Raw genomic sequence first — 23,669 nt, 5'->3', positions numbered from 1 at the left:
TATTTGTATCAATGTCCTTCTGTAAGAAGAGGTGGCAAAATTACACAGAAGAACTATACAAGAATGAGCTTAATGTCCCTGATAATCACAATGAGGTGGTCACTGACCTTGAGCCAGACATCCTAGAATGTGAAGTGAAGTGGGCCTTAGAAAAGCTGAGCAACAACAAAGCTAGTGGAGGTGACAATATTCCAGCTGAGCTATTCAAAATCTTAAAAGGCGATGCAGTAAAAGTGCTACACTCAATTTGCCAGCAAATTTGGAAAACTCAACAGTGGCCACAGGATTGGAAAAGATCAGTTTACATTCCAATTCCAAAGAAAGGCAGTGCCAAAGAATGTTCAAACTACCGCACCATTGCACTCATTTCTCATGCTAGTAAAGTTATGCTTAAAATCCTACAAGCTAGACTTCAGCAGTATGTGGACCGAGAACTACCAGAAGTACAGGCAGGATTTCGAAGAGGCAGAGGAACTAGAGATCAAATTGTCAACTTATGTTGGATCATGGAGAAAGCTAGGGAGTTCGAAAAAAACATCTTCTGCTTCATTGACTATGCTAAAGCCTTTGATTGTGTGGATCATAACAAACTGTGGCAAGTTCTTAAAGAGATGGGCATACCAGACCATCTTATTTGTCTCTTGAGAAACCTATATGTGGGCCAAGAAGCAACAGTGAGAATGGGACACGGAACCACTGATTGGTTCAAAATTGGGAAAGGAGTCTGGCAAGGCTGTATACTATCACCCTGCCTATTTAACTTATATGCAGAGCACATCATGAGAAAGGCAGGGTTAGAGGAATCAAAAGTTGGAATTAAGATTGCCAGAAGAAATATCAACAACCTAAGATATGCAGATGATACCACTCTAATGGCAGAAAGTGAAGAAGAACTAAAGAGCCTCTTGTTGCGGGTGAAGAAGGAGAGTGCAAAACTTGGCTTGAAACTTAACATTAAGAAAACCAAGATCATGGCATCCGGCCCTCTCAATTCCTGGCAAATAGATGGGGAAGAAATGGAGGTAGTGACAGATTTTATTTTCTTGGGCTCCAAGATCACTACAGATGGGGACTGTAGCCAAGAAATTAAAAGATGCTTGCTTCTGGGGAGGAAAGCAATGGCAAATCTAGACAGCACACTAAAAAGCAGACATCACCCTGTCAACAAAAAAAGGCTGAGCGTCAAAGAATTGAGGCCTTTGAACTATGGTGTTGGAGAAGACTTCTGCGAGTCCCTTGGACTGCATGGCGATCAAACCGGTCAGTCCTAAAGGAGATCAACCCTGACTGCTCTTTAGAAGGCCAGATCATGAAGCTAAAACTCAGATACTTTGGCCACCTAATGAGAAAGAAGGACTCACTGGAGAAGTGCCTAATGCTGGGAAAGATTGAGGGCAAGAGAAGAAGGGGACGACAGAGAATGAGCTGGCTGGATGGAGTCACTGAAGCAGTAGGCATGAGCTTAAATGGACTCCAGAAGATGGTAGAGGACAGGAAGGCCTAGAGGAACGTTGTTCATAGGGTCGCGATGAGTCGGACACGACTTCGCAGCTAACAACAACAACCTTCTGTGTAATGCTGATATATGCATTTTTCTTCGAATATACAGAAGTTGGGAAGCAATTTTCCCTCTAATGGTTTTTTTGTCTGTTATTTGTTCTTATATATTTTTTTCAATAAGTTTCACTTTTATTATAAACATTGTATAATTGTATATTCTTTTATTTTCCTAACTATATGACAGTATTTGTGAAAGTGTGGATCTTGGTCTATCTTGCTATTCTTTTATAGTTTGAGGAAAGGCAGCTCTAGTAAAAATTGAAGTTTTGTATAAAATCTATTAAAAAATGAAATCAATGTTATATCCTTTCCAAACTCTCATTGTCAAGGTAACAATTAGAAAACCATGGTATTTAGGAATGGATCTTTCCTTAAATTAGTGCAACTATAATTTCAAAAAAGAGCATGTCTTTATGTAAACATAAAATATTTCTTTAAACTACTTCCAGCTACTTTATGGTACTTTCATTTTAGTGTCACAAACCTAAATCAATGTAAAAAAATCTAGGTTTTTTTTTCCAAATGAGAAACCACAGTTATTTTAACAAGAACCAGTACTTTTCAGAAGAGTTGTGTTAGCTTGTGGTCATGCCTAACCACATACCAAAAGAGAAATGGCTCTTTTTATAGCCTTGCATTTAAGGCAGCCAGTTTCATAAAATGAAAGAAATCTGTAAGACCAAAGCTTTAGAAAGATTTATGTGGTCTTAATTGTACAGTTTCTTTTCTTGCTAGTCACCCTTAATTGATTTCTTAGAATTTCTTTAGCCACCTGGAACAATCAAACAAAAAATAATAATATTTTGAACATTTCAAACATTTTCTGTAATGAACGAAGACAGATAATGTTGCAGGATCCTATCTGGATCAGTCACTGGGCCCAGAGGTTTAAGTATTCCCAGCTTTTGGACTCATATTGGAATCCATCCTCAGGGAACTTCTTTCTGCCAGGATGTGTATTTCCTTTAATGGTCTAAGCCAGTGAGGGTGAACCTTTTATAGACTGAGTGCCCCAAACTTACCCCACCCCCACTCCACCCCACCCACCCGCAGGGCCACTTACCATGTCCACAGCCCACCGGAGATCACCCAGGCAGCCCAGCAGTGCCATGGCGGCCATGACCTCCACCTGTGGCCCACAGCATCATCTGCATGCAATGGGGCATGAGGGCAGAATATTGTCCCCGCTGCTCAGTTGCCATGTCCTTGGCTGCACTGCTCTGTGTGGGCCATGCTAGGGGGCGGATCTCCTCTGGGGGAGCTGATGGTGAGGAGGGAGCCATGCGGGGAGGTGGGGCTGGGGCAATGGCTACTGCTAAGCTTGTAAGCCGCCCTGAGTCTTCGGAGAAGGGCGGGATATAAATGGAATTAAAATAAAAAATAAATAAATAAATAAATGTGCACACAGAGAGGGCTCTGAGTGCTGCCTCTGGGATGCGTGCCATAGGTTCACCACCACTGGTCTAAGCTAACTAAACATTAGAAGATTAATAATCTTTAGTCAATACTGTACAAGTAGCCTTTTATTGAAATCATACAATATATTATGTATGCTTAGAATACTACTACTAATAAACATTTTAACAGACTTTTGTCAGCTATGCCCCGCCCTAACTACAGCATCTCTTTATGTTGGTTGTCATCACTCTCCATGCTTCCCCTTCACTTTTTATTGTCCCTGCTCTCTGTTGGGTGTTTCTCATCCATTCCAGCCACTTATCTTAAACTGCCTGGCTATGTTTAGAAAATGCTGAGGGAAAGGGAAAACAATATTGGATTTATCTCCTCCAGGACTGGAAGCTTAATTTGTCAATCTGAAGAGGAGCATAGATGAAGAAGCAAAGACGTGTTGTGTTTTTTTCTTGGATTGTTCCTAGTTTTTCCTCTGAATGCCATAAGAGCTACCCCTGCATCATCAAACAAAGAGAATAGAAGAAAATATGAACTGACAACTGTCTATCTCTCTCTCACTCTATCCGAGAGTGGCATGGAATAGTAAATAAGTTCTTAATGAGTGGAGAGATGGGAGATAGAATCTAGTCTTCTCTTAGGCACAGAAACTATTTGGGTGGCTGTCTCTTAAGCCCTAGGTTGGGGAAAAATAAGCCTAACAATCCACCCTGGAGGCTTCCATTCTGCAGTTGATTGATTTATAATAATGATCATCATCGTCGTCATTGTCAAAACAAGAACAACACTTACAGTTACTATAATTTAAACAGAAATACAGGATGCCTCAGTATATAGCTATTTAAATCATGGTAATTTAGTAATTTGGGGACTGCAGCTAGTTACTCTGCATGCCTGTTCATTCAGCTATCCAGATGTTGCAAGGCCTCTGCTCTTTCTCCATTTAGATGTGCCCTATTTAAAACTTATTTATTCAAAAACAGAATATTTTTAAACAGAGATTTTCATCTAACAACTCTTTGAGTAGAGGATTGTCTTCTGTAAAATTAAGAAGATATGTAATCAACCTAAATTACAGGCAGTCTTTGACTTACAATCGTTTGATTAGCAACTGGTGCTGAAAAAAGTCCAGCGTTTGCACTTATGAATGGTGCTTCCTCTTATGACTATTGTACCACCACCACCACCCTGATCACGTTATTGCAATTTGGGTGCTTGGCAACTGACTCACATTTATGGTTGTAATGTCCTGCAGTCACATGAAGGCAATTTGTGACCCTTTTTGCAAGTTGTCAGTTAAAAAAGGCTGTTCACTTAACAACTGCGGCGATTGACTTAATGACCATTGTAAACATTGTAAAATTTGATCTGCCTCAGCTTATCACCAATCTTCATAAGTTGAGAACACACACATACACACAGAGGCACATGGTAGACAGTAGAATGTCTATGATGTCAGTTGTGTAATGCACTTCTTTGTCTGAACTGTTTCAATTGTACAGAGATAAAAGAATATAGGTACTAACTGGGAGATGTTGATTTAATTATATTATACTTGATTGTTAAAAAGATCAGTACAAAAAGATCATACAAAGATCAATAGAAAATTAATAGTAGAACTCAATAGTCATTTGCCTTCAGCATATACATGCTGTATCTCAGAATTTTGTAGTGCTATCCTAAACAAAATGAATAAGATTATGTCTAATCTGTGCTCTGAAGAGGATACCCAAAATTATTATTATTATTTTTAACATTTACAATTACTTAAAAATTCCCATCTGCTTCTGAAGAACAGATTTGGGAGACATATATGGGGGAGACTAGAGGAGATAAAAGAAAACCCATATTGTGTAAACAGAAATTCATTTTTGTAACATTTGCTGAACTGCAAGAATGTCTGTTAGGGAAAAGAAGTATAAAAATGTAGATAATAGTGAAAAATATATACAACATATGATTGAATAAGGAAGAATAATTTACAAAGATTATTAGACCAAAATGCATGCAATACTGTAAATGCATGAGAGAAATAATGTATCTGAAAAACAGGGATTTTCTTATAGTTTTTTTTTTAAGTCACCAACTAATGGGAAAGATTGGAAAAAATAGAATCTGAAAGATATAAAAGCTCACAAACTTCTCCAACTGCATTTTAGGTCTGCTCTTTTTAATCCCTACCCCCACTGAGTGCAGAACTATGTTTATGCATCAAATTATTACACAACAGCCTTTTTGATAGCAATTATACTGTAACTGCCCTTTGAATAATACGCATTGCCTGGCTTTGAGAAGTGAACATGGCCGCTTGCTTCCTTGGCTTGTGAAGGTGAAATGGGTTCCCCTGGGGGAGAGGTGGTAATTATCAGGTAGCATGCTTAATACATTGGGGTGGACTGGGGGTATCATTTATCCAGTAACTAATTAGTGTCATAGCAATTCCAGCCTCATATAGTCATGAAATCACTGAAGAGAGAAACAGAGCAGTACTGGATCAATCCCTGCAACACTGCAAGGCATATGTTCAAAACCAATATCAATCTTAGTTCCTATGCTCTGTCTCACTGTGTATCTCCCAGACTGACTGGGAATTGAAGCAGAATTTGCTGAGATTAATTTGAAACACATACTTCCTTGTCAATGTTGCATTGGAAAGAAAATTGAAAATTAAGAAGGAAAAAGCTCTTTAAGAACTTTAAAGAGGATTGACAAAAAACTTCTAGCTTCCATGCAGTACAGAAGGCTGAAATATCAGTGGGAGGAAGAAGAAGGAATGTTATCTGGCCTTGTGACTTGGAGGACTGCTGTAAGAATATGTTGAATGTGGAGATTAAAACCATTTTGGTCAGGCTCCAAGTGGGAGCAAATTTGGCGATTTCACTACAACTGATCAGAGGCAAGAAGGAAATCTGCAGACTGTTACTGCAAATTGTTACTGCTCTTACTTTAAACATGTTACCGAATGAGATGATTATACAGAAATCAGAAAGTGCCAGAAAAGTGCCTCTGCTCTTCAGTAAGATACAAAATAAAGAACTAAGAGATCCTTTTGCCAATTTTAAAGCTAATACAATGCAACTTCTGTTTACTCTCAAGTCTAATCCACTGATTTTTTTAAAAAAACAGATAAAATCTGAATGAAGTTTGGATATTTTGCAACTCTGCCCCCAAAATGGACAGAGTGGACCTATTGTTTTTTTTTGTGATACCTAACTGACCAGCCAAACTCTAATTAATAGAACTTCTGTTTGAAGGCATTCTTTATTTGAAGGGCTGTCCAGTCCAAATTCATTTTCAAACTTATATGCCTGGAATACACAGGAGAGCCTTATAAATTACAGTATCTGCCAAGAATTGGAACAGCAGTCATTTCATTTACATGAACAAAGCCTGCTCTACTATAGTAAGATGCTGCCGGGAACGACTTCCCATCGCCCAGTGCGCTCACACAGAGAGGGCCTCCTCAGGGTGCCGTCAGCTAGACAATGTCAGCTGGTGACCCCCAGGGGGAGGGCCTTCTCTGTGGGAGCGCCAGCCCTATGGAACCAACTCCCCCTTGAGCTTCGGATGGCCCCGGATCTCCGGTCCTTTCGCCGCGGCCTCAAAACACTCCTTTTCCATCAAGCTGGCCTGGACTGACAGAGATTTTAATTATGTTTTTAATTTTTAACTTTTTAATTTTAATTTTAATTTATTCTACTGGGGCTATTAATTTAATTTCTTTTTAACTTTTGTATTATTGTATTTTATTGTTGTTAGCCGCCCTGAGTCCTTCAGGAGATAGGGCGGCATATAAGTCCCAATAATAAATAAATAAATAAATAAATAAATAAATAAATAAATAAATAAATAAATAAATAAATAAATATATATATATATTTGCAATCAAATCGTAATTTGAATTTATAGATTAATTCAAATGTGCATTCTACTGGAAAACTTTGCCATTATTGTTTTACTTTGGTAATGTGCACTCTGCCTAAGTCTTCTTTTCTCTGCTTGCTCCCTGTTGAAAGGGATAGTTATACCACTCCCCTTACTTTACCCACAACAAGAGCTCTATAAAGCTGAGAGATGATGAGTTGCCCACACTTGTACAGGGGCTTTTTCAGGATGATGTTGGACCGAAATATGAGTCTTCCAAGATTTTAGCTACTACACCACACTGTATTCTTCTACCCTGCCTGCTTCTTCCTTCGTATCTAACAATTCTATTGCTAGCCTTTTGAACAAGAACAGAAAGAAATATGGATCCATGACAGACATCAATTCCAATATATTTCCTATTCCACATCCTTTCGACCCCAAACCACCCCAGTGATGCCCTCAATGTGATGTCCCATTGCCTGGAGGCGGTTCGGGTCTGGATGGGGAGGAACAGACTTCAATTCAACCCCGACAAGACTGAGTGGCTTTGCATACCTTCATCCCAGGTCAATTCAGATATTCCATCTCTCTCTATGGGGGGTGAACTATTACCCCCCGTAGATAGGGCTCGCAACTTGGGAGTCCTCCTAGATTCACGGCTCACCTTGGAAGATCACATAGTGGCTGTGACTAGGGGGGCTTTCGCCCAGGTTCGCCTGGTGTGCCAGTTGCGGCCCTATCTAGGCCGGGATGATTTATGCACGGTCACTCATGCGCTCGTGACCTCTCGTCTGGACTACTGCAACGCTCTCTACATGGGGCTGCCCTTGAGAACCACCCGGAGGCTCCAACTGGTACAGAATGCAGCCGCGAGAGTTGTGTTGGGAGTCTCCCAATACTCCCATGTTACACCTCTGCTCTGTGAGCTGCATTGGTTACCAATTGTCTTCCAGGTGAGATTCAAGGTACTAGTAATGGTGTTTAAAGCCCTACATGGCAGGGGTCCGGAGTACCTTAGGGAACACCTGCTGCCGGCATCGACCTCCCTTCGCCCTGTGTGTTTCCACAGAGACGGCCTCCTAAGGGTGCCACCGATCAGAGAATGTCGATTGGTGGCCCCCAGGGGGAGATCCTTCTCTGTGGGCGCCCCGGAGCTATGGAATCAGTTACTGGTTGAGCTCCGGATGGCGCCCGATCTTCGCTCCTTTCGCCGCAATCTAAAAACATTCTTATTCGAACAAGCCGGCCTGGACTGAGGGGGGATTGGTGGGGGTTTTTACTGTTGTTTTATTGGGGTTTTAATATTGTATTGATTGTTTTTAGTGGGCATGTATTTAATCCTTTTTTTAATTTTTGTAACTCAGTATTTTTATTCTTGCCCTGTTCACCGCCCTGAGTCCTTCGGGAGAAGGGCGGTATAGAAATATTATTAAATAAATAAATAAATAAATCATAGGATAGTGAAGTCAAAATCTAAATTTTTCAGAGAGATGGAAAATGGAATTGTTCACTGAAGTCAAAACTAAGCAAGACTCCATCCATAACTTGGCTTCTTAAAGTGTACTACAGCCACAGAGGGTTCACTGTGGCTTTCAGCAGGCCATTTAAATGCAGGAGTTGACACCAGAGAAGGCTGCATGCTGAAGAAAAAAAATATAAAAATGCTATTTTTATAATTGGGAAAATTAGGGTATAAATAGTTATGTACATAAAAAATATGCAGAAATGGAATAGAATTAATTCACAGTTTCAATGAGAAAACACACAAAATGGATGCTAGTTTAATAGAGCCTTGGTGGAGCAGTGGGCTAATGCCTCCTTAAGTAACACCAGCTGCCTGCAATTAGTGCAGGTTCGCATCCCACCAGTCTCAAGGTTGACTCAGCCTTCCATCCTTCCGAGGTAGGTAAAATGAGGACCCAGATTGTTGGGGGCAATTAAGCTGACTTTGTAATAATGCCGCTTGGGGGTATGTGTGAAAGCCCTAATAAACAGGCATATACATAGAATGAAGGCTACTGCTAAGTTTGTAAGCCACCCTGAGTCTTTGGAGAAGGGCGGGATATAAATGGAATTAAAATAAATAAATAAAAATATTCACCCCAGGTTTTCTACTCCAGCAGACATTTGATGTCACATAATATCAGGCTAATTCTTACTTTAGCTATAAAAGAGGAAGAACCCAAGTTCCCTTTCTTTGCCTTCTGAAAATTTACCTGCACAGACTTTTTAATAAATGCTACTTCTGTAGCTGAGATTTCATTTACATTTTAAAAATGAAAAAAAAATCAAGTACATATCTTGTGGATAGATCATTGTTTTACAGTTGTTGAGAGAGAACAGTCTCTCTTTGTACTTATATTCACTTGGAAGTGGCTTGACTAGAATCTGTTGGAACAGAGCCTCAGTTAATTATTGAATTTGTCCTGATGGATTAGCTGGCTTTTTTCCTACACAGTATGCTCTCATCTTTCTAAATTGCTGGAGAACATGATGAAAGTGTCACTATTGTATCTACAAAAAACAATATTGTATCTACAAAAAATTATACCTATGCACTCGAGAAGTCTTTATTTCTCTGTCTCTGTCACCATGCCAGTCCATTTTCTAAGAACATGATAGTAAAAGCTATTTAGGGTACAGGTATCAAGGCATAATCCTAAAAGCATTAACTTGAATTTAAAGTTAATATACCAAACTCGGTGGGAACTACTATAAAGTAAGTATATGTAGAATTAACTCAAGAGTCCCCCCTAAAGTAAATAATTTGTTGCTTTAATTATGAAATCTAAAAGTAAATAATATGAATTCAATTAAATGTTAAATATTTTCATTTATTTTATTTAAAACTTGTGCATGGCACCTCAAAAACAAAGTACTTTGAGCAACTTACAACATAAAAACAATTCAACTATAAAGCAATGATTTAAAATCATTGTGAACCTTGGTAGAACCTACATTATAACAAGTTTCACATTGATTATATATGAGTATATGGGGAAGAAGTCTCTGTAAATATATGCACAAAGATTCAAATTCTTGGTTCCAACATTTCTTTTGTAATAATTCATCTAGAAGCGTTAAGAAAAATTACTATCATCTATTGTAGTCTCTGTAAATTATACATTTACAATATAGTCAGGTAATACAGGCTTGTCTTAAAAGATCTGACTTTGGAGCTCTTTAAACATTATAATGTATGAGGGTGGAGGTTCAGTCTCCGAGCTAGTGGATTGGTTTCTGAACATTCAGAATCCAAGCCACAAGTATGGAGAATAAACTTCCACCCTCATCCTATACCCGAGCTACAGATATTTGCCATTAGCACAAATATAATGTATTAAAGTAGTTACGTATGTATGTTAACCTTCATACTGTCTGTTTAAAGTGCACTCATTGTCATGTTTTTTCCTTTCCCTCCAGGTCCTTTCAATATGTCCCAAGGACATGAGAGCAGATATATGCGTGCATCTCAATCGGAAGGTTTTTAATGAACATCCAGCTTTTCGGCTAGCTAGCGATGGCTGCTTGCGAGCACTTGCAGTGGAATTCCAGACAATCCATTGTGCTCCCGGAGATCTTATCTATCACGCTGGTGAAAGCGTAGATGCCCTCTGCTTTGTTGTCTCAGGATCATTAGAAGTCATACAGGATGATGAGGTGGTGGCCATCTTAGGTAGGATGATGAATTGGCAGCTATCTTGTATGGCTGCCATTACTCTGATACAAATGGGGCATTTTTATACACTTTAAAGTGATAAAACAATTGCTTAAAATGTCAAGAGGGTACTATCACCCAGTCCTTGTTATTTAACAAGTTCTATTTAGAAATGTTGTTGTTATAGGTAAAATCCATGGATGCCTTTATTTTTTGACAAAATTTCAGACTACAAAACTTTAGATCAGGGGTGTCAAACTCGCAATGTTACGTGATGTGTCGTGTCATATTGTGACTTTTTTTCCATTGCTGGCAATGGGGTGGGCGCAGTTTCGCCATGACGCATCCAGCCCACGGGCCGGCAGTTTGACACCTTGGTTTAGATGGTGTTTGAATCTATTAAGTTTTGTGCTTAATTCTTATTTTCTTATATAAAATAAAAATGTTTATGTAAAATAAATATTCATATCCTCCCTTTCCCCCTAAGGCTCATAAAGTTGTACATTGAATTTTCTCCCTTGGTTTTTAACCACAAGAACCCTGTAAGGGCTTGGGCTGAAACAATTAGTCATGTAGGAACAAAAATTGATCAGCCTACTTCCCCATCATGGGTGACATGATAGCAATGTTCCAATATCTAAAGAGTTGCCACAAAGAAGAGGGAGTCAAGTTATTCTCCAAAGCACCAGAAGGCAGGACAAGAAGCAATGGATGGAAACTAATCAAGGAGAGAAACAACCTAGAACTAAGGAGAAATTTCCTGACTGTTAGAACAATTAATCAGTGAAACAACATTGCCTCCAGAAGTTGTGAATGCTCCAACACTGGATGTTTTTAAGAAGAGATTGGACAGCCATTTGTCTGAAATGATATAGTGTTTCCTTCCTAAGTATGGGGTTGGAGTTGAAGACCTCCAAGATCCATTCCAACTGTGTTATTCTGTTCTGTTCACCCAAATTTGTTTACTCTATTAGCAAAAGACTTTTTTTAAAAAAAATCCTTTGTTATACCCTCATACATTTTGAGAGTAGATTGTGAGAGCATAATTATTTCAGGCTAGCAAAATAATGGGCACAAGGTCACCTAGATGCAAACATTAATTGCTGACTGATAGGAGCTGCACATAATTTTTTACTCCTATTCATATTATGCACAATATTATTAAATACAATTAAGAAAATAAATAAATGAATATATGTTATTTTCCTCCTGTCCATGACTTGCTTTAATATAGTAATTAGCTAGAAATGTAAGATGCTTGGCTATTGTATGAGCTTGCTAATGCTGTGGTAATGAAGTGTGTGTAATATAATAACAGCCTCCCCAAGGAAACATCACAAATGTGCTTGCTCATCCTATCAGAATGAGAAACATCATTCTAGAACTACATCCATCAGAACAGAAATTATTGATTCATAAATACTGTGAATTGTTTGCTCGGCATAATACTGATTTTCATAGGGAAAAATAAACACACCCACCACATTTAGATTTTACAATTGGTAAATGAGATAGTCTTTACTTGAGGACAAGGCACAAGAAGGCATATTCAAGTGGTACAGACCCAACGGTCTGTGGAATGAGGAATTAAACTTTAGAGAATAATTTTCTTTGGGCCAAGGCCACATTTGATTACCTGTTTCCCAAAGTAAAGAGCCAAGAATAAATATTAAGATTGGTTTAATTCAGTTTAACTATAAGCTTAATTAAAGCTAGCTGCAATCAATTAAATACAGTTATTTAGAATAGAGTAGAGCAGAGCAGAGCAGAGCAAAACAAAACAAAACCAGAACAGAACAGAACAGAACAACAGAGTTAAAAGGGATCTTGGAGGTCTTCCAGTCCAAGGTCTTGGAGATCTTTCAGCTTAGGCAGGAAACCCTATACCATTTCAGACAAGCCTATGTATTAAATAAATAATATATATTAAATAAATATCCCTCTTCCTCATTTCAAAACTTACAATTTGATGAGCAATTTGGAAGAGCGCTGATGGACCTCAGAAGCCATGTGATCCTGGGATCTCACATTATGCACAATCATCCTAATGTTAACTGCCGTGGTAAAACATTTTTCAAAACTGGGAGCACCAAAAGATTTACTTAAGGATATCCTTTGCTCACATGGTACTGTTTCTCCCACATAAGACTTGATTTCAGGTGGGATTTAGGAATCATCCATATCTGATCTTTTCATATTTAAATCCAGGCAAAGTCAATCTCTGTCCTGAGGTGATTTGGCTTTTCTTTTAGCAAACTTGGTAGCCCTCAATCTACTTTTAACAATCTGCAAGGAATCAATCAATCTTCCCTCGAGGAAGACCCTTCTCTCTTTTCTGTCATCCTGATGACAACAAAGCAGAGGTGGAACAGATGAGAGGGAAGGAAGAAATGATGAGAAAATGAAAGAGGTTGAAAAGAGGATGGAAAAAAAGAGGGAGGAAAACATGGCTGTAAACACTTTAATGTCTGGGCTTACAAGAATGTAGTTCCTCAGATAATGTGACTCTTCATAGAAACCAGTTCTTAGATCTGTTTTAGCCCTGTTGTTTCCGAAGAGTCCACTGATGGATTTCACCCTGTTCCTTACAGTTATTTTCATTTATTTTGCTGTAGTTACAGTACATGAAACTCATCTAAAAAAATAAAAAAGAATGGGCATAAGAGTTGTGTACAAGAGCAAGCAGAGCTGGACTGTTTGAATATATTTTCTGCTATATTAAATGTCGCATTCTTACTTGGGGGAGAATACTCCATCCTATTAGAAACTATATGAATGAGGTGATTGTAGAAAAAATGTTTTGGATAGAAAGCTTTCAAATTCACATCCTTTGATATTAGAAAGTTTCTTTCTAATATGGCATCAGAACAGTGTCACATCCTTCTTAGAGTACCATTAATCTACAACCAATTAGCAAAGAATGAATGGAATATGTCTGTAGAAGCAAAAATTTCTACAAAAAATGTTCCTGTTAGGGCAAATTGAGTTGAAATGTGCACAAAAAGGGAAACTTGACAAAAGAAAGGAATACATTTGAGTGTTTATGTTAAATCACAGATCGATGTGGAAATTGGATAGAGTAGAGTTGGAGTGAAACCAACTAAGATAAAAATTAGACAAAATTGTCCACTACTGGTTCATATTGATTTGCTATAGTAGATGGCAGTTGCTTTCTGAGGATAACAGCCAACTAAAGCCTCTATCTTTAGGGGGAATGATTTACTATCAACCAGCTAAAGGTCTTTTGCCAATTAAATACTGATTTTAAACCAATTACTTTTTATTACAATTTGCTATGGGAACATATTTAGACTAGTAAATTTTTGAATAAAAGTGTCTGCTTCTTTTGATATATGGAATAAATTAACATTCAGCAAATATTAACACCGTACATCTTCAAAAACTGAGAAAGCCTCATAGACTACAGTGTTGGGACTTTGTTAGAGACCAGATTATTTTTTTTAAACATTACTACCTAACCTCTTACCAATTAATTGCTGTTAAAGGAAAAAGTCAATAGTCCCGTATTGTCTTGATTAAATAATCTTCAAGCTATTCTCCAAAGTACCTGAAGAAAGGATAAGAAGCAATGGATGAAAACTGACCAAAGAGAGAAGCAACCTGGAATTAAGGGGAAACTTCCTAACAGTGAGGACAATTAACCAATGGAAAAAGCTTGCCTTCAGAAATTGTAGGCACTCCATCACTGGAGATTTTTAAGAAGAGACTAGATAGTCACTTGCCTGAAATGATATAGGTTCTCCTGCTCAAGCAGGGGGGTGGTCTAGAAGACCTCAAAGGTCCCTTCCAGCTCTATTCTATTCTATTCTAATCAAGGAGAGGAGCAACCTAGAACTAAGAAGAAATTTCCTGACAGTTAGAACTGTTAGAACAGTGGAACAACTTGCCTCCGGAAGTTGTGAGTGTTCCAACACTGGACGTTTTTAAGAAGAGATTGCATAACCATTATCTGGAATGGTGTAGGGTTTCCTTCCTGAATAGGGGGTTGGATTAGAAGACTTCTAAGGTCCCTCCCAGATTCTATTCTGTTCTGTTCTGTTCTGTTCACCCAGTTTAGGCCAAAGAAGAGATGCAACAGTAGGTAGGAGCTCTAAGGATGAACGGGATGGAATAAACTCATCCGGCATGATGAAGTTTCTGATTGTGCAGACGCCATCTGGTATCAAAGAAGTTTCATTTTTAGCTAAATAGGGTGAGACCTGTTAATGGAGATGTGTTGTTGTCAACCCTCAACTTTGTTAAACAGATTTTTATAGATACAGCTGTACGAAATACTTATTCTTAAATTTTGGGAACATTTGGAATTGCACCTAAATAACTCCCTATAGGCCAGGGTTACTTCCAACAACAACAACATTTATTTCTTGTTGTTGTTGTTGTTAGTTGCGAAGTTGTGTCCAACCCATCACAACCCCATGGACAACGTTCCTCCAGGCCTTCCTATCCTCTACAATCTTCTGGAGTCCATTTAGGCTCACACCTACTGCTTCAGTGACTCCATCCAGCCACCTCATTCTCTCTTGTCCCCTTCTCTGATTCCTAACAAGTTCTTTTCCTACTTTATGCTATTGTTTTATTTGATTTAATATGCAGATGACAAGTACAGAACCAATAACCATCTACATCAGACATGTCAAATTCACAATGTCACGTGACGTCACGAGACTTATTGGGACTATTTTGCCATTGCTGACAATGGGGTGGGCATGGCTTTCAGATAACACATCTGGCCCATGGGCTGGCAGTTTGACACCCCTGATCTACATGCTATAATGTATGTTAATGCTATACCTTACTCATATAAATAGCCCTTTGACAAAGTTAAAAAAAAGTGCTGGGAAGCACCCAGCCTGACAGATGAAATATAAATGATAAAGGGCAGAGCTAATCAAGAGTTGCTGTGCAACTATAAAAAACCAGCCTTCCTTGGAACTTTATCTAATTATCACAAATGAAGGCAAATATACAGTACATGTCCCAGGATAATGTTGCAGGATCCAACCTGAGTAGGTCACTGGAATTAGAGCTTTCAGACTCATGCTGGAGCCCATTCTCAAGGAACTTCTCTCTACTGGAATGTGTGCTTTGAGCTATTCTATGCATAGTATTTATGTGGTGCCTGGTTGGGTGTGGTTTCTTATTGGCTGATTGTGGTGTTGACTGCTGTTAAGCCTAATTGTTCCCAAGGGACAGCTGCCAGATTGGGGAGATTCTATTATTATAGGCAGAACATAATAAAGTAGTTAGTTGGAATTCTGCATGTGTAGATCTGATTGTTCCTTCCTTGTTATAGGACAATAAGTCCTATAATACTGTATATTAGAATATTCATAAACTTTCTATTTGCTGTTTCTACTGTTTGCTTCTGTGTTTTGCTGACTGACTAGATGTGTAATCCAAACCAATCAGAGACCTGTGGTGAATAAAATCAAGGATTTGTGAACTTTTGACCCATACAAATCCCTGAAAATTATTTAAAGGAATTGTAATTCTTTAAAGAGGGACGTGGTGGCTCAGTGGGTTAGGACGCTGAGCTTGTCGATCAGAAGAACTGCAGTTTGGTGGGTCAAATCCCGAGTGCCATGTAACAGAGTGAGCGCCTGTTACTCGTCCCAGCTTCTGCCAACCTAGCAGTTCGAAAGCATGTAAAAATGCAAGTAGAAAAATAGGGACTACTACGGTGGGAAGGTAACAGTGTTCCGTGCGCCTTTGGCATCTAGTCATGCCAGCCACATGACCACGGAGACATCCTCGGACAAGCACTGGCTCTTTGGCTTTGAAATGGAGATGAGCACCGCCCCCTAGAGTTGGAAACGACTAGCACGCATGTGCGGGGGAACCTTTACCTTTACCTAATTCTTTAAAAATATTCATTAAAGTGTCTCCTTCAGGTCTCACCTTGCTTGTTTGTAATGTCATGAAATCTAGAAAATCTGTTTGACCAGAAAAAGTTGCAAATGTGTGTATGTGTGTTTGTGTGTGTTTGTATATGAAGAGCAATTACTTTCAGCTCTTTAAAAAACTGATGTTGATCAACCAGACCATCTGTTTCTCTTTCTAATAGTTATTAAATCCCAGTAGTTACCTCAAAGCGCTCAATCTTTATTCAGTTTCCTTATACCTCAAAACCTAATCTGTTAGATTGGGCATTTAGCTATGTAGGTTATTAAGCTGGGCAGCCCAGTGGATCAAACCATCTCCTCCGAAATTTGTGATCTCACAAGCCTGGGTAATCAAGCTAACACGGAGATCTTGTGACCAAAGATTATCTTTTTCTAAAGGAACTGTATTGGATCTTTATTCTATACATTCTTACTTCAGACACGATGCTGGTCCTAACTCCCAAAGCTATAGACCATATACGGCAGGGCTGTCAAACTGGTGGCCTACAGGCTGGATGCATCGTGAGCAGCTCATACCCACCCCAGCTCCACAAAGGCAAAAAAATGTCACAATATGCCACAATACGTCATGTGACATGATTGAGTTTGACAGTGATATACAGCAACACAGTTAGATCTCATTAGATGCTTCTTGGCCCCAGATCAGAAAGAGTACAGAGAAGAGCAACAAAGATGACTAGGGACTGGAGGCTAAAATATATAAGGAATGATTGCTGGAATTGGCTATGTCTAGTTTAATGAAGAGAAGGGTGAGGGGGTGACATGATAGCAGCATTCCAATATCTCAGGGGCTGCTACAAGGAAGAGGGAGTCAAGCTATTCTCCAAAGCACCTGAAGGCAGGACAAGAAGCAATGTATGGAAATTAACCGATGATGATGATGATGATGATGATGATAACTAATCATTATCATTATCAGATATATTTGGTTATATCAAGTACATTATTAAGGGTGAAGCCAAGAAAGTCTGTCATCAGTTCCAAGTACACTTCCTTCCAATTTTCTTAAGCAAACTAATAATAATAAAAAAATCCTATTAAATTTCCTTTTTGTGCCAGAGTAGCAAATGTTGAAATCAAAGAACAAAAATCACAGCTATATCTGCCACTTAAGTATGATTATCTTGCATAATAAATTTGTAATAACCAATTAAGGAAAACTACATATGAGATTAACATGAATACAAATACTTTATTGGGATTATAAAAGTATTGGTTGTCAAAGATGCTTGTCAATAGCACTGGTGTGTCCATGGGCATGTTTATGTGTTAAAAAAAAAGGATGGCAGCCATGACTGTGTGCTATCAAAGTCCGATTTCTTTTCAAGTGCATTGTGAAAGCCCCTGATTCATGGCCAACCAACTCTTCACCACAGGAATGATTTGTGTAGGCTACACAGTCAGATATGCATTGCAGTTCTTAGATATCTTGAATGCATGTCCTTAGACAAAAACTTACCAAGAACCTGAGGTCAGTTCGTGCATTTTCCTCCCTATATGTTTTTTTTACTGACAAATTCATAGCAAGTCAGAATTCAGCCAATAATAAATTTATGGTAAGTGTGCATTAGCAACAGCCCTCACTAGCACTCCTAATTTTATATTTATTTATTTTATTTTAATTCCATTTATATCCCGCCCTTCTCCGAAGACTCAGGGCGGCTTACAAGCTTAGCAGTAGCCTTCATTCTATGTATATGCCTGCTTATTAGGGCTTTCACACACACCCCAAGCGGCATTATTACAAAGTCAGCTTAATTGCCCCCAACAATCTGGGTCCTCATATCAAGAAATCCATCACAGGTGAATGTAAGTTAAGTGTTGAAATGTATTGGCCATAACTGTTTTAATCACTTGCTTAATGTCTGACCTAGATTACTGTATTGCTTAATGGTTGCTGTTACTGAAAGCCAGACTGGCTGTCTCCAAGCTGATAATTAGGTTTGGGGCGGAAAACTGTTACTTTAAACTTATCAGTTGCTGCCTAGAGGCCAAATAGTATAAATAGCTGTGCAGCAGCCATTAGAGCTGCTTCTGTTCTGAGTTAATAAACTTGCTTGCTGTTTCAACACCTCTGCCTCGTTCAATGCCTAACGAACTTAAGATATAACAAGTGTAATACAAATCAATCAGTGATAAAAAAAATATCCTTGTTATATTAATATGAAGAAAAACTCCCATCAGGCCTTATTACCGCCTTCATAACACAGTCTTTGTTATATATCTATGATGCTGTCATTCACCCTTAAAACATAAATGAGATAATTGATTAAAACTGACTGTTATCTTTAAAATCACTTTCTGGACCTTTTCTAAACTGCATAGGAAAATCCCAAGGAGAAAAGATAACTATATCACATTAAGAACCACAGTAGCTTTTGTGGGAGGAATGACAGATTAGTTTAAGTTAAACAGCAAAGTTCACATAGATTGGGCACTGTTGGCAAAAAAAAACCTAGGGATAAGAAATCCAAACTTCTTGATTTAGCTATCAAGAAGGCTGGAATGTGGTAGACATATTTGTACATGTTTGTATTTCCTTAAAGGTCTTCAAAGTATTGGAAAAATAGACTTGATTTTGGTGTAGGAATGTTTTTTTTAATTACAAACTTTGTACATTTATTTTTTTATTTATTAAGTGTAATTCAACCTGTCTTTTGTCCTAGTAATTAGGATGATATATCAGAAGTATATATCCTAGTAATTAGGATGATATATAAGAAGCATAAAGCCAGAAATATGTTATACTATAGTACTATACAGTCCTAAAGCCATGTTATTAAAATAAATTAGAAGCATAAAAACAGGAGAATGTGTGTAGGAGAATGTGGAAGCGCAGGATTTAATTGAAGACAATTTAAAATAATTTAACCTATTTGGAACGGCATCCAAAATGTCTATCATACAAATTTAAATATCTTAAAACTGGGCCAGTTCTTACCTTGCCATCTGGGTAAAATAACAAAACCATCATTTTCAAAAAAAACAAACAAAAAAAACAGCAGCCCAAAATCTTTATATAACATTTCTGAAGTTAGGAATTTATTACATTGCTGTAAATATTTTGCAGAGCTTTGCATACATTGGAATTGTCTACCCTACCTAAAATAAGGTATATGTGCAATACCTGAAAGTGCAAAGGTTGAAAGATTTAATTGCTGGATAAGAAAAAGCAGAGGAGACAGCATTACAGTATTGAAGACTATGTGGATGGCAAAAATATTGAGGGAGCTGCTGTGGGGAATATTCAGGTTGATCAATCTTCCTTATTTGATGACCTTATTGTTGGCCTTTTTTCCCTTTTTGTATAGCTCTATGACATGCAAGTATATTGTCCATTCCTTTGTTTGCCCCTCAGAAAGCACAGGGCACTGGAGGCCATCTTGGCAAATTTATTTATTTATTTATTTATTTATTCGTTTTATATACCGCCCTTCTCCTGGAGGACTCAGGGCGGTGTACAGAGCAAAGTATACAATAAAGCAACAATAAAAACAAATAAAACCCCAAATCTATCAGGCCAGACCGGCTTGCTGGAATAGATAGGTTGTTTCCAATGCAGTCTCATTAGATAGGATTTGATTAGCTCTTGAACATCATTAGCAATATTTCAGTTGCAGCACCCTTTCAAAGTAGCACCGTAGGTTAAAACAGTCTTCCCCATCTGCAGAAGCTTAATTCACCCTTTAAAACTAATTTTTAATTCCATAAAAATTTGCAATGGAAAACAGTGAATATTAGTGGTGCCGTCTCAAAAAGCTCGACGGTTTGTAAAAATGGAGTAGCTATGAATGGGCCCACTTTGTGCATTTGCTTTCTTCAACTCCATTATTTGTTTCAGGAGCAGCATACAGTATGATATTATCTTAAAAGCAGACAAAACAAGAAGGAATGGATTCAAAGATAATGAAGAAATGGAATTTTGGTTAAAGGGTTGAACTGTTCTTGGAAGCAGAGGGGTTGAGAATAAAGTAAAGTTCTGCACTAAATATTAATGCCTGCTGTACATTCAGACTGGGTCCAAATCATGTTCTAGTAGTGTATGCCAATGTCACATAAATTCCATGCCTATTTTTTGTGCAGAAAATATCAGAGCGATCCTTGGAAACTTAGTGCAAAATGTGCACAGCAAAACTGGGAAAGAGGTTGATGGGATGACTATGGAGGGATTAATTTCATGCAGCTAATTTGCATCTTAACTGCCTTTGTGCAGATATTTTTAATGGAAAATATATGTAGAATTCTCTTTACTATATAGTCAAAGATATTTGAAAGCTGCCACATTGAAAAGAGCTTTGAACTGCTTATTCAGATGTTTCTTAAACAAAAGAACATACTGTGCTACTAGACAGTTTTGAAGAATCCTCCTACTTCAGAAAAGTTTTCTTGACATATGTGGTGGTGATGTCAGTCTAATTCTTTTGATCTTGCTTTGCTTAAAGATGTCAGAGCCTTATTGAAATAAAAAGGTGTGTAGCTTCTGTATATGCTAGACATTTGTAAGACCTCCAAATCAATCTTATTTGGCTTGGTAGGACTGTCAGTAAGAGACTCATTTATTGGTCTAATATAGCTTTCCCCAACTTAGCACCTAGTCCAGGGGTAGGCAACCTTGGCTCTTTTATGACTCGTGGACTTCAACTCCCAGAATTCCTGAGCCAGCCATGCTGAGTCATAAAAGAGCCAAGGTTGCCTACCCCTGACCTAGTCCATAGTGGTAATTCTGGGACTTATAATCCCAGTATGTCTAAAGGATGCCAATTGGTAAGGCTGTTCTAGCATGAATTTTTGTCACTTCATAATAGTGCATTTCCACATGGAAATGTCTACTGCTTATCTCTATCGCTATGTTAGACCAATAAGACCAATACTCTGCAATTTTTGTTTTATAGTAGTCAAGGTAATCCAATATATCTAAATTCAACAGCAAGTTCTTATTTTGCAAATTGCATTCAAAATGCATGGGAGCTGCATTTATAATTTCTCTTGCATAGTTCCCAACCAGTTCAATTAAGTTCTTATTCTTTAATTATAAACTTCATTTCCCTCTGCTCCCACCCTTAACTGTCCAGTCTTCAAAGTTCCATCTTACATTGTTTTTCTTCCAAATGCAAAGATATGTGTGCTTACCCATGGGAAGGATTCTTATATTTAAAGTGTTATTAAGTACATCTAGACCTTTAGCTAAAAACAACACTCTAATCACTCTTTTGCTGTTAATTCTGAAAAAAGTTCAAAAATCCTTATACTTGTACACAAAACTTCCTTCATAAAAGATTAAAGGAAATTCATCCAGAGAATACCTAAACTTGCCAATCCAGAGTTTCTCAATGATTAAAAAGCAATAGAAAATTCAGGATTGGCTGAATTTTATGTTTTTAAAAGCTACAATAATCACGATGAACTTTGACAGGATCCTCAACTCCCAGCTGCTCAACTCACAAGCTGATTGCAAAAATGTCAGTTCATGAGAAGCTGCTGTCTGAAATATATATAGGTGCTCTCATGATCTCTCCTTTCTTCAGAGAGATTTCACTTGTTCAGAATCTACAACCAGCAGCTAATTTCATCCATAATGTCATCTCTGCTTTTTCAACGATGACTTCACTGGAAGTTCCCAGAGTCACTTTTCTGACATTGGCATCTATAGAAATTGTTTAAATACATGCAAACATATCTACAATAATTTTTCCAACATTCACAGCCAGAAATAAGCAGCAGAGAAAACATTTATCCATTTACAGAAACATACCTGTGAGGTTAGGGCCAGCCTTGTAGTTAAGCAGGTTTTTGTGATTGGCAGATGTTGGAAGGCTGCTCCAATCTTTATCTTTACTTTTATCACTGGTAGTTAAGAAAGATATTGATTATCAGGCTAGTAATTTTCTGCGTACAATAGGCACCAGGACCATCTGGGCAATAGTTTATATTGACACTATTGATTTCTTATATATGATAAGTGGGCAGACAAACAGCTGTTTCTAGGCTAGTTTCATATTATGCTTATCATTTAATTATTTTACCAAATCACATAATTAGTAATTAGTAATTAATTGTTCATGTATTTATATGGTTTTATTATGCTGTTGCAAACCACCCAGAATCACTTAGGTTAGATGACTGGAGTAGAAATTTAATAAATAAATAAAATAATTATTATTAATTTTTATACTTACAAAGGAATCTAGAATACAGTATATAAGCAAGCAGAAAAGTAGTGTATTTCAGTCAGAAAATGAATATGCCACAGCACATCAGAATTTTTGTAATTTGTTATTTTAGATTATGAAGAATATTTAATTATCAAGGAAGCACATCTATAAACAGTACACTGAAAACAAGGACATTTTAACAAGTTTTATAATGCTGTGGTAATAAATAAATGAATAAATAAACAAACAAATAATAAATAAAATTTTAAAGCAGCACATAAAGCATGCTATTAGCAGCAAACTCAGCAGGGCAAACATTTACTTTCTGCCATGTTGTTATCTAAAAATCATTAGTGGAATTATGTTATTCCCAATAGCTCATGTCCTTCTTAGTAAAGCTATTAAATCCATTCTGAAATATCCATTCAGAGTTCTCCTATAAATTGTATTACCAGAGGTAGCTGCACGACCCAAATAAAAAGTTCAGGCAAATTCAAACAGATTATATCAGATTTATAATCTCATTATGTGCTATGGTTGAGAGTCTACTCCCTCTGCCATGTTACTTTTCTTAAAAAAAAACTGTGGAAAGATATAAAGATGTTGACAACAGGAAGCAGACCTGTTTCCACTGCTAGACTTTGACAGAGTGTTCTTTGATGCAATTTTATGAAAGTTACTTTGAAGGCATTGCTTGATCAGTAGGATCTAGTGAACCAAGTAGCATGTAATAGTCCCACAACATTTGACTTTTAGCTAAATCAGGGGAGGGGAGACAAAACTATCTTCCTTCTTTCATATTTTGTGCATTAAAGACAATTTCAGAGGTATGACTGAATGTCAACAGCAAACATTCAGTCTTGTGGACTGCCACCATTCTGTTCTTGAACCTCTATGGCATTGTGCAATATACTGGTAAATTGAAGGCCATGCTAGATACATCTTTATATATCAGGGTTCCCCAACCTTTCTGGCTTTGCTGAAAGAGAATGGTTCCCTGTGTGTGGTGGATGAGTGCATGCACGCACATGCAGCTCCATTTGCACAAGCAGTGGGCACACCATCCACCACACACACAGTGGAGCTTCATGTGCATGC

The 23,669-nt window shown here is 37.8% G+C and overlaps 1 protein-coding gene across 1 annotated transcript in view; it reads left to right on the top strand.

The window, feature by feature from the left end:
• KCNH5 (potassium voltage-gated channel subfamily H member 5) overlaps window positions 1–23,669 on the top strand; it is a gene marked incomplete at both ends in the record, with an annotated part of 194,890 nt that overhangs the window by 144,866 nt on the left and 26,355 nt on the right. The window contains one exon of the mRNA XM_083351057.1: window positions 10,261–10,513. Coding sequence (XP_083207183.1) covers window positions 10,261–10,513 — 253 coding nt within the window. The remainder of the gene's footprint in view (window positions 1–10,260; window positions 10,514–23,669) is intronic.

Source organism: Vipera ursinii, assembly GCF_947247035.1.
Source record: "Vipera ursinii genome assembly, chromosome: 1".
Lineage (NCBI taxonomy): Eukaryota > Metazoa > Chordata > Lepidosauria > Squamata > Viperidae > Vipera > Vipera ursinii.
This window is presented reverse-complemented; position numbering and strand designations above follow the sequence as displayed.